The sequence below is a fragment of the Colobus angolensis genome, unplaced genomic scaffold, assembly GCF_000951035.1.
Source record: "Colobus angolensis palliatus isolate OR3802 unplaced genomic scaffold, Cang.pa_1.0 Scaffold61, whole genome shotgun sequence".
NCBI lineage: Eukaryota > Metazoa > Chordata > Mammalia > Primates > Cercopithecidae > Colobus > Colobus angolensis.
In genome coordinates, this window is record NW_012119710.1 from 4,429,856 (window position 1) to 4,443,577 (window position 13,722).

The 13,722-nt window shown below is 46.6% G+C and overlaps 1 protein-coding gene across 8 annotated transcripts in view; it reads left to right on the top strand.

Moving 5' to 3' along the window:
- Positions 1–13,722, top strand: part of MADD (MAP-kinase activating death domain) — a 67,263-nt gene that overhangs the window by 42,329 nt on the left and 11,212 nt on the right. For 6 of the 8 annotated variants that reach the window (XM_011963353.1, XM_011963352.1, XM_011963354.1 and 3 more), the window contains 5 exons: positions 4,309–4,417; positions 4,999–5,119; positions 5,225–5,330; positions 7,436–7,546; positions 10,014–10,121. In XM_011963353.1, the coding sequence (XP_011818743.1) occupies positions 4,309–4,417; positions 4,999–5,119; positions 5,225–5,330; positions 7,436–7,546; positions 10,014–10,121 (555 nt within the window). Of the gene's footprint in view, positions 1–4,308; positions 4,418–4,697; positions 4,761–4,998; positions 5,120–5,224; positions 5,331–7,435; positions 7,547–10,013; positions 10,122–13,722 lie in introns of all 8 variants that reach the window. The other 2 variants (XM_011963350.1, XM_011963351.1) reach the window with 1 other exon arrangement.

Consider the following 13,722-nt stretch of genomic DNA (forward strand, 5'->3'; position numbering starts at 1 on the left):
TTAGCCAGGATGGTCTCGAACTCCTGACCTCGTGATCCGCCCATCTCGGCCTCCCAAAGTGCTGGGATTACAGGCTTGAGCCACCGCGCCCAGCCTATCTGTATTTTCTTGTATCTCATTGCATTTCCTTAAGATCATTATGTTTAATTTATGTTCTGGCAATTAATTGATTTCCTTTTCATTGTGTCTGTTACCAAAGAGTTATTATGTTCCTTTGGTGGAGTCATATGTCCTTGTTTTTTTCATGTTTTTTATGTGTCTGTGTTGATATCCACACATCTGGCAGAACAGTCACTTCTTCCAAACTTTCTGGAGTGGCTTTCATAGAGAAAAACTTTCATGTGCAGTTGGGTTTTAGTGTGCCAGTTGGGAAGGGTATGGGAACTCTGTTTCTGGATAAATGTAGTGGTATATTTTCTGTGTAGCTTCTTCAACTGCATTCAACATGAGCAATAACTATGGGTGCCTCAGAGTCCTAGACCATAGAAGTGTGGCAGTGGCAGTGGTGATATATGTTGTTAATATCCTTGGTATCAAGGAGTTTTGGAGTTCTCCTATTCTCATTTTCCTCACAATGGAGTGACGCAGCCAAGAGAATCCCTCTTGGTGTCAGGTCTGACTGACATGGCCTACAAGTAGCTGCAGAGGCACTGGGTTCCAGGTACAGATGCTTGGAGTAGCTGTGGAGTCAGGGTTCCAGGCTTAGGGTCTCACAAAGCTATTGTGGCACCTGGGTATTGGGGTGCAGATTTGCTGTCTGTGGCAAGGTTGGATGTAGGTTGCCCACAGAGCCAGAATCTGAGGCACCCGCTAGCAGCTCAAGCCCAGGGGACTGGCTCATAACTGTGATTCTAATACTGGGGGATAGGCCATAGCACTGGCCTTACTCTGGGGAGGAAGGGGTGCCCTGGAGGTTTGGGCCTAGGGAGCAGGGTGCAGCTGCAATTCAGGGATCTGAGTCAGTAGGGCTTAGTGACTGCTCAGGTCCCAGGGAATGAGGCACCATGTAGTAGTGACTCTAGACTCTAGGATGGTTGGGCTTGGCTGTATCCCAGACTCTGTGAAGCCAAGTACAATGGCAGCAAATACCCCAGTGTGGCAGAGCACAGCTGTCATTTGGGTCCTCGGGGTCAGGGAGCAGCACAGCAATGACTCCACTCCCCAGGAAGAGGGAATCTTAGCAGTTAAGACTCTAGGGGCAAGTCCAGTTCCAGGGACGCAGGGTACTAGACTTGCTTGGCTAGGGCAAGGTATCTCAGCTCAGCCACTGCTCTGTTTCCCTGGAACATGGGGTCCCGTGTCAGCTCAGCCCTGGAATGCACAACTGCTCAGCTTGGCCAGCCACTAGTTCCCCTGGGGACAGTGTGTTGCTTTAGCACAGGCCTAGTGTGGGCATGACTGTTCTGGGTGACCCAGGCACAGTATCCCTGGAATGCAAGGTGCCGCTTCAGGTTAGGTGCTAGGATGCATGACTGCCCTGGGTGGCCAAGACACCATTTCCTGGGATACGGAGTGCTTCTTCACCTTAGGCACCAGGGAGGCCTGACTGCTCTGAGCAGTCTAAGTACTGTTTTCCCAGTAGATAGGGTACTGCTTCAGCTGTAGCCCAAGGGGAGGGGGGAGGGGGGACGGGGGACGGATAAATGGAGTGGCTCTGCCTCCACTTGACTGACCCCTTGGGGAATCATGGTAACAGCTGCTCACAGCTTGGCTTAGATTGTCAAGACATCAGGATGGAGTGGTTTGGTGGTAGCTTAGCCTCAGGAATGAAGGGGAGCTCTGGCCATCTGCCCCCAGAGCAAAACACACTCCCACCATAGCTCCACTTCCAAGATGGCATAGCACAGTAGCTGCACAGGCTACAGGGGCTGGCGCACAGTATTGGCTCCTTCTCTGGAGGGAGCACAGCTGTATGGACTCCAGGCAGTTCCTTCAGCTGGACTTAGTGCCTAGAGGACTGTAGGGAAGCCAGTGGTGAAGTCTGTAGGTGTCCAAGGTGCTAATGGCAGTTTCTAGAATTGTCTTGCTTATTTCCTTGCTGTAGGGAGAAGTTCCTCCTTGTTCCCAGCTGATCCCAGATGGGGGAAGGGGGATGGAGGGGAGGCCTGATGTTGCCTTCTGTTCTCTATGTGGCCATCCTGAGTTTCTGTGCTGATCAGCGTTCCTGTCACACTTCTGATGCACCTCCACAGTCTCCCTCAGTTTTTTTTGGTTAAAGTATAGCTGTTTGTTTATTACTCTGGTTCTCTTTGTGAGGGGGATGTGCTTTAGGGGCTTCTGCTCGGCCATCTTGCTGACATTACTCCCCTAGGCTGTTTTTTGGTTGTTGCTTTTTAAAAATATTTATTTACTTTTGAGACAAGGTCTTGCTCTGGTGCCCAGGCTGCAGTGCAGGGTGCAGTCATGGCTTACTCTAGCCTCAAACTTCCGGGCTCAAGTAATCTGCCCACCTCAGCCTCCCAAGTAGCTGAGACTACAGGCAAGCACCATCCCTCCTGGCTAAGATTTTTATTTTTATTTTTTATTTTTATTTTTTGCTATGTTGCCCAGGCTGGTCTTGAACTTCTGGGCTTAAGTGATGCTCCTGCTTTATCCTACCAAAGTGCTAGGACCGTAGATGTGAGCTATCATGCTGGCCACAGTGAGCTGCTTTAATAAGAGTGTTTAAAATTATTCCAGTGTGTTTTCGTTCCAAATGTGTTAAACTAGGTATGACGGAGCATCAGTCTTGCAGGAAGCCATTCAGCCATTCAGCTGTGTGCTACCGTTTCTGGCATCTTTCTGGGACAAATTCATACTTGCTCTGTGCTGGCAAGCAAGGGCTCTTTATACAGAGCTGCTGAGTGTAGCGACCTAATTATTTTTGCTCAAACAAGGCTGTTTTAATAATAAATAAATTATATAAAGTCACATGATCCATTTAGTAAAATATTGGGCTGTGAACCCGGAGACTGATATTTAGTCACACTGATCAGGTCTTACCCAATAACCTTTGATCAGTTGCTTCTTTACTTACTCTATTTCATGCATTGTGAAATGGCATGATATTATTTACCTCTTATCTAGTTGCAAATCTTTTTTTTTTTTTTGAGACAGAGTCTCACTCTGTCGCCCAAGCTGGAGTGCAGTAGTGCGATCTTGGCTCACTGCAACCTCTGCCTCCAGGGTTTTCAAGCGATTCTTCTGCCTTAGCCTCCCAAGTAGCTGGGACTACAGGCGTGTGCCACCACACCTGGCTAATTTTTTGTATTTTTAATAGATACGGGATTTTACCATGTTAGTCAGGAACTCTGGATCTCCTGACGTGGTGATCCAGCCACCTTGGCCTCCCAAAGTGTTGGGATTACAGGCGTGAGCCACTGCACCTGGCTGAAAATCTTTTAATGAATAGAAAATCTACTCAGAAGTAGCAGATGAAGTTAGTGATATTTCTTAGGGACAGTAAAAGATGATAGGAAAGAAGAAATGAACATTTCTCAATTACTAGCCATGTGCTAGTCACTGTTAGGTGCTTTATATGTATCTTCAAATTTAATTCTTGTAAAGCAGTCCTATGAGGGTAGGTCTTTTTTTTTTTTTTTTTTTAGACAGAGTCTTGCTCTATCGCCCAGGCTGGAGTGCAGTGGCCAGATCTCAGCTCACTGCAAGCTCCGCCTCCCGGGTTTACGCCATTCTCCTGCCTCAGACTCCCAAGTAGCTGGGACTACAGGCGCCAGCCATCTCGCCCGGCTAGCTTTTTGTATTTTTCAGTAGAGAGGGGGTTTCACCGTGTTAGCCAGGATGGTCTGGAACTCCTGACCTCGTGATCCGCCCATCTCGGCCTCCCAAAGTGCTGGGATTACAGGCTTGAGCCACCGCGCCCGGCCGAGGGTAGGTCTTATAACCTTCCTTTGACAGATTAGGAAAATGAGGCTCAGAGAAGCTGATTTTTGTACCTAAGGTCGCATAAGCTAATAAGAGGCAGGCATCTGAACCTTGGGCAATCTGATGGGTTTAAACCCTAGGTTCTTTCTGCTGTGTTACGTTACTACACAGAGAATTAATCTGATTGTTATTGTTGTTGCTTTAAAGAGAAAATAATCTTACAGAGACTAAGGAGTAAAGATAAGTCAAAAATGAAAACTTTATTGTGTAGTTTAGGAGGCAGTAACAGAAAGCAGCATAAGTGGACTTGCAGAAGCAGGGGTACTGGAGTTTATGTTGTTAATGGATGGTGACTGGTGTGACAGCCTCTTAGTGAAATGCTTGGTTTCCTTTGCCCCTGTTCATTGCTACCTCGGCCACTGACCTATCATCTCTTCTCTCTAGGGTAAAGCCCACAGCTTGAAGCCAAGCGTAAAGGAGAAGCTGGCAGGCAGCCCCATTCGCACTTCTGAAGATGTGAGCCAGCGAGTCTATCTCTATGAGGGACTCCTAGGTGAGAAACACACTGGGAAGGCCCTTTGCACTGGAGAAAGCTGGCTCAGCCAGGGGAGAGGGTCACACTGAACAAGTAGCTGGTTGGCTTTCTGCTGATCTCAATGCTGACATTAGATAGCAGTTTTATACCTGAAGCAAGCGACTTACTGTGTCCAGAACAAGCAGTGGGTGAAAACTGTGCAAGATTGGGTTTTGGTGTTAATCAACAGCCTCTGCCTTTCTGTCTTCCTTTCTTTCCTTTCTTGCTACCATGGTCCTTCCTGCTCTCAAATTGGCAGGAAGGGACAAAGGATCCATGTGGGACCAGTTAGAGGATGCAGCTATGGAGACCTTTTCTATAAGTAACCACATTTATTTGTGTGCTGTGTTCATCCCTCCTGCTTGGGAGGGACTGGGCCTTACTTGAAGGCATCTGGGGCTGGTGGCAGGCATATTAGATCTGGGGTAGAGAGATTGTGTTTCCTTTGCCCTGGAATTTGTAATTATTCCCTTTTATCTGGATTTTACTCTTTATTTTTGTTTGGCAGCTATATCCTTAAATGTTAAATAGGCCCCCTAAGAAACCTTTATTCTACGCAGGCAAAGAGCGTTCTACTTTATGGGACCAAATGCAATTCTGGGAAGATGCCTTCTTAGATGCTGTGATGTTGGAGAGAGAAGGCATGGGTATGGACCAGGGTCCCCAGGAAATGATCAACAGGTATGGGGCTTAGGAAAACATTGGGAATGTGCAGACTCAGCCTCCTCCTGGTTAGTTCCGTGTTCTCCCACTTGAGGGCTGACTTGTGCTTTGTCTTCTGCTTAGGTACCTGTCCCTGGGAGAACATGACCGGAAGCGCCTGGAAGATGATGAAGATCGCTTGCTGGCCACCCTTTTGCACAACCTCATCTCCTACATGCTGCTGATGAAGGTAATGTCATTTTGCTGTGTCCAGCTCCACTGATGCTAGAAGGGCAAGGCTTGTTCCTGTCACCTGAATTTCGGGGCAGCTGGGAAGCTATCAAGGTATCTTACTTAGGGCTGTCTTCTTGATTGAAAGTCTGAGGCCTCTCTGCCAGCTTAACAATGTTCTGTTTATCTGAAGCTGCCAGCCTGTTTTACTAAGGAGTGTTGTAGAAATAACTGATGATTCTCTTTGTTTTTGTTTTGAGACAGAGTCTTGCTCTGTCGCCCAGGTAGGAGTGCAGTGGCGCAATCTCAGCTCACTGCAACCTCAGCCTCCCCAGTTCAAGTGATTCTTGTGCCTCAGCCTCCCCAGTAGCTGGGATTATAGGTGCAGACCATCATACCCAGCTAATTTTTGTATTTTTAGTAGAGACAGGGTTTCACCATGTTGGCTAGGCTGGTCTCAAACTCCTGACCTCAGGTGATCCACCCGCCTTGGCCTCCCAAAGTGCTGGGATTACAGGCATGAGCCACTGCACCCGGCCAAGAACTGATGATTCCATACTATTTATTTATTTATTTATTTATTTTTATTTTCTTTTTTTTTTGAGACAGAGTCTCACTCTGTCACCCAGACTGGAGTACAGTGGCACGGTGTTGGCTCACCGCATCCTCTGCCTCCCGGATTCAAGCAATTCTCCTGCCTCGGCCTCCTGAGTAGCTGGGATTACAGACGTCTGCCACCATACCCGGCTAATTTTTCTATTTTTAGTAGAGATGGAGTTTCACCATGTTGGCCAGGCTGGTCTCGTACTCCTGACCTCAAGTGATCCTCTTGTCTCAGCCTCCCAAAGTGCTGGGATTACAGGCAGGAGCTACCATGCCCAGCCATTATTTGTTTATTTTGAGATTTATATGGTCTCCCTTTAATAAGTAGTTTTAGGATGCCAGTAGAGCTTCCCACAAAATACAATGAATTAATTTTTCTTTTTTATAATAGTAGATTTTTAAAACTTAGAAAGGATGCTCAGGACCAGGAGTGGTGGCTCACGCCTGTAATCCCAGCACTTTGGGAGGCCAAGGCAGATGGATCACCTGAGGTCAGGAGTTCTAGACCAGCCTGACCAATATCGTAAAATCCTGTCTCTACTAAAAATACAAAAGTTAGCTGGGCATGGTGGCTCATGCTTCTGATCCCAGCTACTTGGAAGGCTGAGACAGGAGAATCACTTGAACTCGAGAGAAGAAGGTTGCAGTGAGCTGAGATTGCACCATTGTATTCTAGCCTAGGCAACAGGAGTGAAAATCCATCTCAAAAAAAAAAGAAATGATGCTCAGGTTTTGTTTTTCAGGACAGCCCTATATCTTACAGAATTTTACATAGTTATAAGAAGAGCCAGCCATTAACAAAGTAATAGTAGATAGAACTTGATATGTTGTACTTGGTTTTGTAGCTGTGGAAGAAGTATGTTACCAAGTAGAAGAGTTCTGCTCTCAAAGGGAAACATAAGTCTGGAGTTGATGGGTAGAAGAGAATTGTTTAGAGAAGGAGCCACTGGGTTTCTCCTCCTTTTGTTCTCCCCAACCTCCCTAAGTGTGAAGGGATCAGTTGATCAAATGCAGAGAATGCCCCCAGCCCCTCTTGGTTTGCTTCATTTCCTGGTGTAAGTTTCATTGTACTCTGTGGAATTTGGAGGGTACTGGTTGACTCAGGCTGGGAAAGGATGATGATCCCTAACCTTCAGAGATGTCTTGGCTACAACCCAGTCTGGTGTTGCCACTCTAAGTCATTTCTGAATTACACCATGAAGAGCCTTGGGGGTTTTCAGAGCCCTTGTAGGGGTGAATGTGGTGGTATTTAGTGGGGATAGGGAGAACGTGTCCCCTGGAACCAGAACTGCTCTTAAGAGCCACTTTTCTGCAGAAGCTAACTAGAGGCAGAGCCAGGACTTTTCTTCCCCTCATGGTGGCAGAATACACCGTTGAAAGTTTTCTCCCTTGTTCAGTGATGTGGTCTTTCAGAATTCCACTTCTCTCAGATGGTAGGAAGCCCACTTGTACATTCTCTTCTCTCTACCTCAGTCGAGAGAGAGCAGATCCCTTGTTAAGAGTCCTGTTTTGGCTTTTCAGGTAAATAAGAATGACATCCGTAAGAAGGTGAGGCGCCTAATGGGAAAGTCGCACATTGGGCTTGTGTACAGCCAGCAAATCAATGAGGTGCTTGATCAGCTGGCGAACCTGGTAAGCACGTCTGGCCACCCCTTAGGCTTCCCATGGGTTGTTTCTTGGTTTGTGTCACTTCCAGTCCAGTTCACCCCTGATTTTGAAAATGGAGCAGTTGTCTCTGACTCTAAATGAGACGTTAGTCCCTGTGTTCTGTGATGGGATTCTCTGTATAAAACCATCGTAGTGCATCAGTTTGATGTGTGGTCTGGACTGCTGAGGATTCAGAAGGTGAAAACGATTTCAAATGATTCTAAAATGTTATTTGCCATTTTCACAGGGTTACGTTTGCACTGATGGTACCAAAGCAGTGGCGGGTACAACTGCTGGCACTTTAACCCAAGTGAAGACAATGGCCCCAAACTATGCCAGCAGCCATTGTATTCCTTGCCTCGATACACTTTCGGTTTTTTTATTTTTGTTTTGTTTGTTTTTTGAGACAGACTCTCACTTTGTCGCCCAGGCTGGAGTGCAGTAGCGCAATCTTGGCTCACTGCAATCTCCACCTCCTGGGTTCAAGCGATTCTCATGCCTCAGCCTCCCAAGTAGCTGGGATTATAGGCGTGTGCCCCCACACCCGGCTGATTTATTTATATCTATCTATCTATATATATATAGAGAGAGAGAGAGAGAGAGAGAGAACGCGAGAGAGAGGGAGAGAGAGACAGAGTTTCATTCTCTTGTTGCCCAGGCTGGAGTGCAATGGCGCAATTTTGGCTCACTGCTATCTCTGCCTTGTGGGTTCAAGCAGTTTTCCTGCTTTAGCCTCCTGAGTAGCTGAGGTTACAGGCATGCGCCACCACGCCTGGCTAATTTTTGTATTTTTAGTAGAGATGGGCATTCGCCAGGCTCATCTCGAACTCCTGATCTCAAATGATCTGCCTGCCTCAGCCTCCCAAAGTTCTGGGATTTCGGGCATGAGCCACTGCGCCTGGCTTACACTCTTTAGTTTTTTTAAAAATGCCAGTTGTGCTTATAAATGTCCTTGAAGAAGCAGTGAAAACTGTTACTTTTATTAAATTGATTGATTATACTTTTTTTTTTTTTTGAGATAAAGTCTCACTCTGTCGCCCAGGCTGGAGTGCAGTGGTGCCATCTCGGCTCACTGCAAGCTCCGCCTCCTGGGTTCATGTCATTCTCCTGTCTCAGCCTCCCTAGTAGCTGGGACTACAGGCCCCCGCCACCACGCCCAGCTAATTTTTATATTTTTAGTAGAGACGGGGTTTCACTATGTTGGTTAGGCTAGTCTCTAACTCCTGACCTTGTGATCCACCCACCTTGGCCTCCCAAAGTGCTGGGATTACAGGTGTGAGCCACCACGCCCAGCCAAGGGAGACCCCATTTCTACAAAAAATAAAAAAATCAGCCAGGCATGGTGGCATGCACCTGTAGTTCCAGCTACTTGGGAAGCTGAGGTGGGAGGATCACTTGAGCTCAGGAGGTTGAGGCTGCCGTGATTCATGATCGCACCACTGCACTCCAGCCTGGGTGACAGAATGAGACCCTGTCTCAAAAAAAAAAAATGTATGGAGAATAGGGGCTCAGTCTGTTGCCCAGGCTGGTCTGCAACTCCTGCCTGGGCTCAAACGGTACTCCTGACTTGGCCTCCTAAAGTGTTGGGATTACAGGAATGAGCCCCCATGTCTGGCCTAAATGGATTTTAATGTAACAGTGTAAAATGTTCATTGATGTGCTTTCAGATTCCACACTGCAGCTGACTTTCAAAAAGCTGCTGTTGCTGGGTGTTGTGATTTATGCCTGTAATCCCAGGTACTTGGGAGGCTGAGGCAGGAGTGTCACTTATGCCCAGGAGTTCAAAGCTGTAGTGGGCTATGGTCATGCCACTGAACTCCAGCCTGGGTGACAGAGCGAAACCTTGTCTCTAAAAAAAAAAGAAGCTGCTACTTCTCAAGTTCTGGTATAGTGTTAAAAAAGAATACGTCTATTTATCTGAAAAGGCTATGAAAATCCTCTTCCATTTTCCAAATATGTATCTGTTAGGTCGTTTTTTTCATATACCTCAACCAAAGCAACATACTGCAACAGACTCAGTGCAGAAGCAGATAGGAGAATGCAGCTATTTGCTGTTAAGTCAAACATTCAAGAGATTTGCAAAAATGTGAAACAGTGCCCTTTTTTTGGGAAAATATAGTTATTAAAAATGTTTATATTACTATGTAACAGGTTATTAATGAATTATTTATTTTTATAATTAATCATTTGAGAAATTTGTTTAAATTTCTAGTATGTAAATATCTATAACTCACATAAACGAAAGCTCTTTGGAATCTTCAATAAATTTTAAGAGATATATAGGGCTTCTGAGACCAAAACATCTGAAACCACTTCCCGGGTGACCAGTGGCCAGCAGATGAGACTGTGCTGAGGAAGCTGATATGAATTTGATTGCTGGATGGGGAATTCTTGGCCCAGAGCCCTCTGAGAGGGATGTATGACTGTCCCAAAAAAATCTCTCTTTCATCAGAATGGACGCGATCTCTCTATCTGGTCCAGTGGCAGCCGGCATATGAAGAAGCAGACATTTGTGGTACATGCAGGGACAGATACAAACGGAGATATCTTTTTCATGGAGGTAGGTGCTGGTTCACACTGGGGGCCCAAAGGAGCTATTGGAGAGTCACAGGGAACTCCTAGAACTGATGCCAGAATATTTTTCTCATTTCTCTCATTCATCTTCATGATCCATTTATCATTAAATTATCAGATTGGGATTTTTTGGTTTTTTTGTGTGTGTTTTTTTGAGATAGGGTCTCGCTCTGTCACCCAGGCTGGAGGGCAGTGGCTTGATCTCAGCTCACTGCAACCTCCACCTCCCGGGTCCAAACAGTTCTCCTGCCACAGCCTCGCAAGTAGCTGGGATTACAGGCGCCAGCCACCATGCCCGGCTGATTTTTCTATTTTTAGTAGACACGGGATTTGATCATGTTGGCCAGGCTGGTCTCAAACTCCTGACCTCAAGTAATCCACCTACCTTGGCCTTCCAAAGTGCTGGGGTTACAGGCGTGAGCCACCGCACCTGACCAGATTATCAGATTGTTATTCAGATAATTAAATTTTATATAGTAGATGATACCCATTTCTTTTTTTTTTTTTTTTGAGAGAGAGTATCGCTCTGTCACCCAGGCTGGAGTGCAGTGGCGTGATCTTGGCTCACTACAGCCTCCGCCTCCCAGGTTCAAGCAACTCTCCTGCCTCAGCTTCCTGAGTAGCTAGGATTACAGGCATGCACCACCATGCCTGGCCAATTTTTTGTATTTTAGTAGAGATGGGATTTTACCAATGTTGGTTGGCCAGGCTGGTCTTGAACCCCTGACTTCAAATGATCCACCTGCCTTGACCCCCCAAAGTGCTGGGATTACAGGTGTGAGCCACCGCGCCCAGCCCTATTTATTTTATACACATACACACACGCACACACATATAAAGATATCTATCTGTGGCCGGGCGCGGTGGCTCAAGCCTGTAATCCCAGCACTTTGGGAGGCCGAGACGGGCGGATCACGAGGTCAGGAGATCGAGACCATCCTGGCTAACATGGTGAAACCCCGTCTCTACTAAAAATACAAAAAAACTAGCCGGGCGAGGTGGCGGGCGCCTGTAGTCCCAGCTACTCCGGAGGCTGAGGCAGGAGAATGGCATAAACCCGGGAGGCGGAGCTTGTAGTGAGCTGAGATCCGGCCACTGCACTCCAGCCCGGGCGACAGAGCAAGACTCCGTCTCAAAAAAAAAAAAAAATACTGCTCGTTAGGCCAAGCATGGTGGCTCACGCCTGTAATCCCAGTATTTTGGGAGGCCGAGGCAGGAGGATTGCTTGAGTCCAGAGTTTGAGACCAGCGTGGGCAACAGAGAGAGACCCTGTCTCTACAAAAAATTTAAAAGTTAGTCATACATGTGGTGGTGTATGTATGCCTGTGGTCCCAGCTGCTGGGAATGCTGAGCTGGGAGGTTCGCTTGTGCCCAGGAGGTCAAGACCAGCCTGGGCAACATAGGGAAACCCTGTCTTCACAAAACAATTTTAAAATAAACTAGGCATGCTAGTACATGCCCGTGTTCCCAGCTACTGGGGAGGTTAAGTGGGGAGTATCCTTGAGCCTGGGAGGTCAAGGCTTCAGTAGGCCCTGACTGCACCATTTCAGTCCAGCCTGGGTGACAGAGCAAGACCCTGTCTCAAAAATAAATAAAAAATAAAAATTGCTCACTGAATATCCTTGAGCATATATTTTTGCACCCTCACATGAGAATTTCTATAGGATATAGTCCTAGACATGAAATTTTCAAGTCAAGCTTATTACATTTAAAATTTCATTAGATTTTGCCAAATTGCCATCCCAAAGACTATACCAATTTACAACTCCAACAGCCACTTAGGTGACTCTAACAGTATATTACGAGCATTTCTCTAGCCTAGAATGCTCTAGCTTAGAAGTCATGTGTTCTCCTACATGTGTTCTGCCCGCCTTTACACGATGTTCTTGTTGTTGTTGTTTTGTTTTTTTTTTTTTTTTTTTGAGACGGAGTCTTGCTGTCGCCCAGGCTGGAGTGCAGTGGCGCGATCTCGGCTCACTGCAACCTCTGCCTCCCAGGTTCAAGCAATTCTCCTGCCTCAGCATCCCAAGTAGCTGGGATTACAGGTGCCTGCCACCACACCCGGCTAATTCTTGTATTTTTAGTAGAGATGGGGTTTTACCATGTCGGCCAGGGTGGTCTCGCACTCCTGACCTCAAGTGATCCACCCACCGTGAGCCATCACGCCTGGCTACTTTTATATAATTAAATTAATCAATAGTATCTTTTACGGCTTCTGGATTTTGAGACATAGTTAGAAAAAGCCTTACTCTCCACGATTATAAAGGAAATTGGCCATGTTTTCTTCATTTCTGTGTTTTTAATTCTGAAACAGACCTCTAAGTAATTTTAAGGACCAAGTACAACTCCTAAATATAAAGTAGTGAAATTTTGCTTATGTTATCTGTTCCCCTATGATTTAGCTGAATTTGATTTCCACAGTCACAGTTTTTTTAACAGGTGGTTTACCAAACAGAGGGGCTTACCCTGAAGCAGAAACATACACATCAGTGTAGTCAAGAAGGAGTCATTTTCATGTCACCCTTTAAAGTGTTAGAATTTGCCTTGTTACCTCTCAGGGCTGAGGGCTGACTCAGGACGCCTGCACCACAGTAGAAGTGCCACATGACTCTTGCCCTTTTCTTTTCCTTTAAAAAAAAAATCTCTCCAGCAGTTTCCTTGGACTACTCTTACTCTCACCACTGTAGAGGGAGCCTCATGCTAAGTCTCTGGAGTGTGGGACTGGACGCATTACCCAAATAGATGGTACTTCCTCAAAGTGGTGCCATGCCAGGGAAGAGTGCACATGGTCACTGTGACATCACCTGGCTACTGTGAGGCTATTTGATTTAGCCTTTCTCAGAGCATAGCCTGCTTTCTGCATGATCATTGGACAGCAATTTGGGAATTTTTTTTTTTTTTTAAGACAGAATCTCACTCTGTTGCCCAGGCTGAAGTGCAATGGCATAATCTTGGTTCACTGCAACCTCTGCTTCCCGGGTTCAAGCAATTCTCCTGCCTCAGCCTCCTGAGTAGCTGGGACTACAGGCACATGCCATCATGTCCGGCTAATTTTTGTATTTTTAGTAGAGATGGGGTTTCACCATGTTGGCCAAGCTGGTCTCGAACTCCTGACCTCAAATGATCCGCCTACCTCAGCCTCCCAAAGTGCTGGGATTACAGGTGTGAGCTGCCATGCCTGGCCAAGGAAGATTTTTTTTTTTTGGAGATGGAGTCTTGCTCTGTCACCCAGGCTGGAGTGCAGTGGCACAATCTTGGCTCACTGCAACATCCACCCACCGAGTTCAAGTGATTCTACCTCAGCCTCCCGAGTAGCTGGGACTACAGGCACGCATCACCACGCTCGGCTAATTTTCGGTATTTTTAGCAGAGATGAGGTTTTGCCATGTTGGCCAGGCTGGTCTGGAACTCCTGGCCTTAAGTGATCTGTCTACCTTGGCCTCCCAAAATACTGGGATTACAGGTGTGAACCACCGTACCCAGCCAAAGATTTTTTGTTTTTTTTTTGAGACAGTCTTGCTCTGTCGCCCAGGCTGGAGTGCAGTGGTGCGATCTCAGCTCACTGCAAGCTCCGCCTCCCGGGTTCA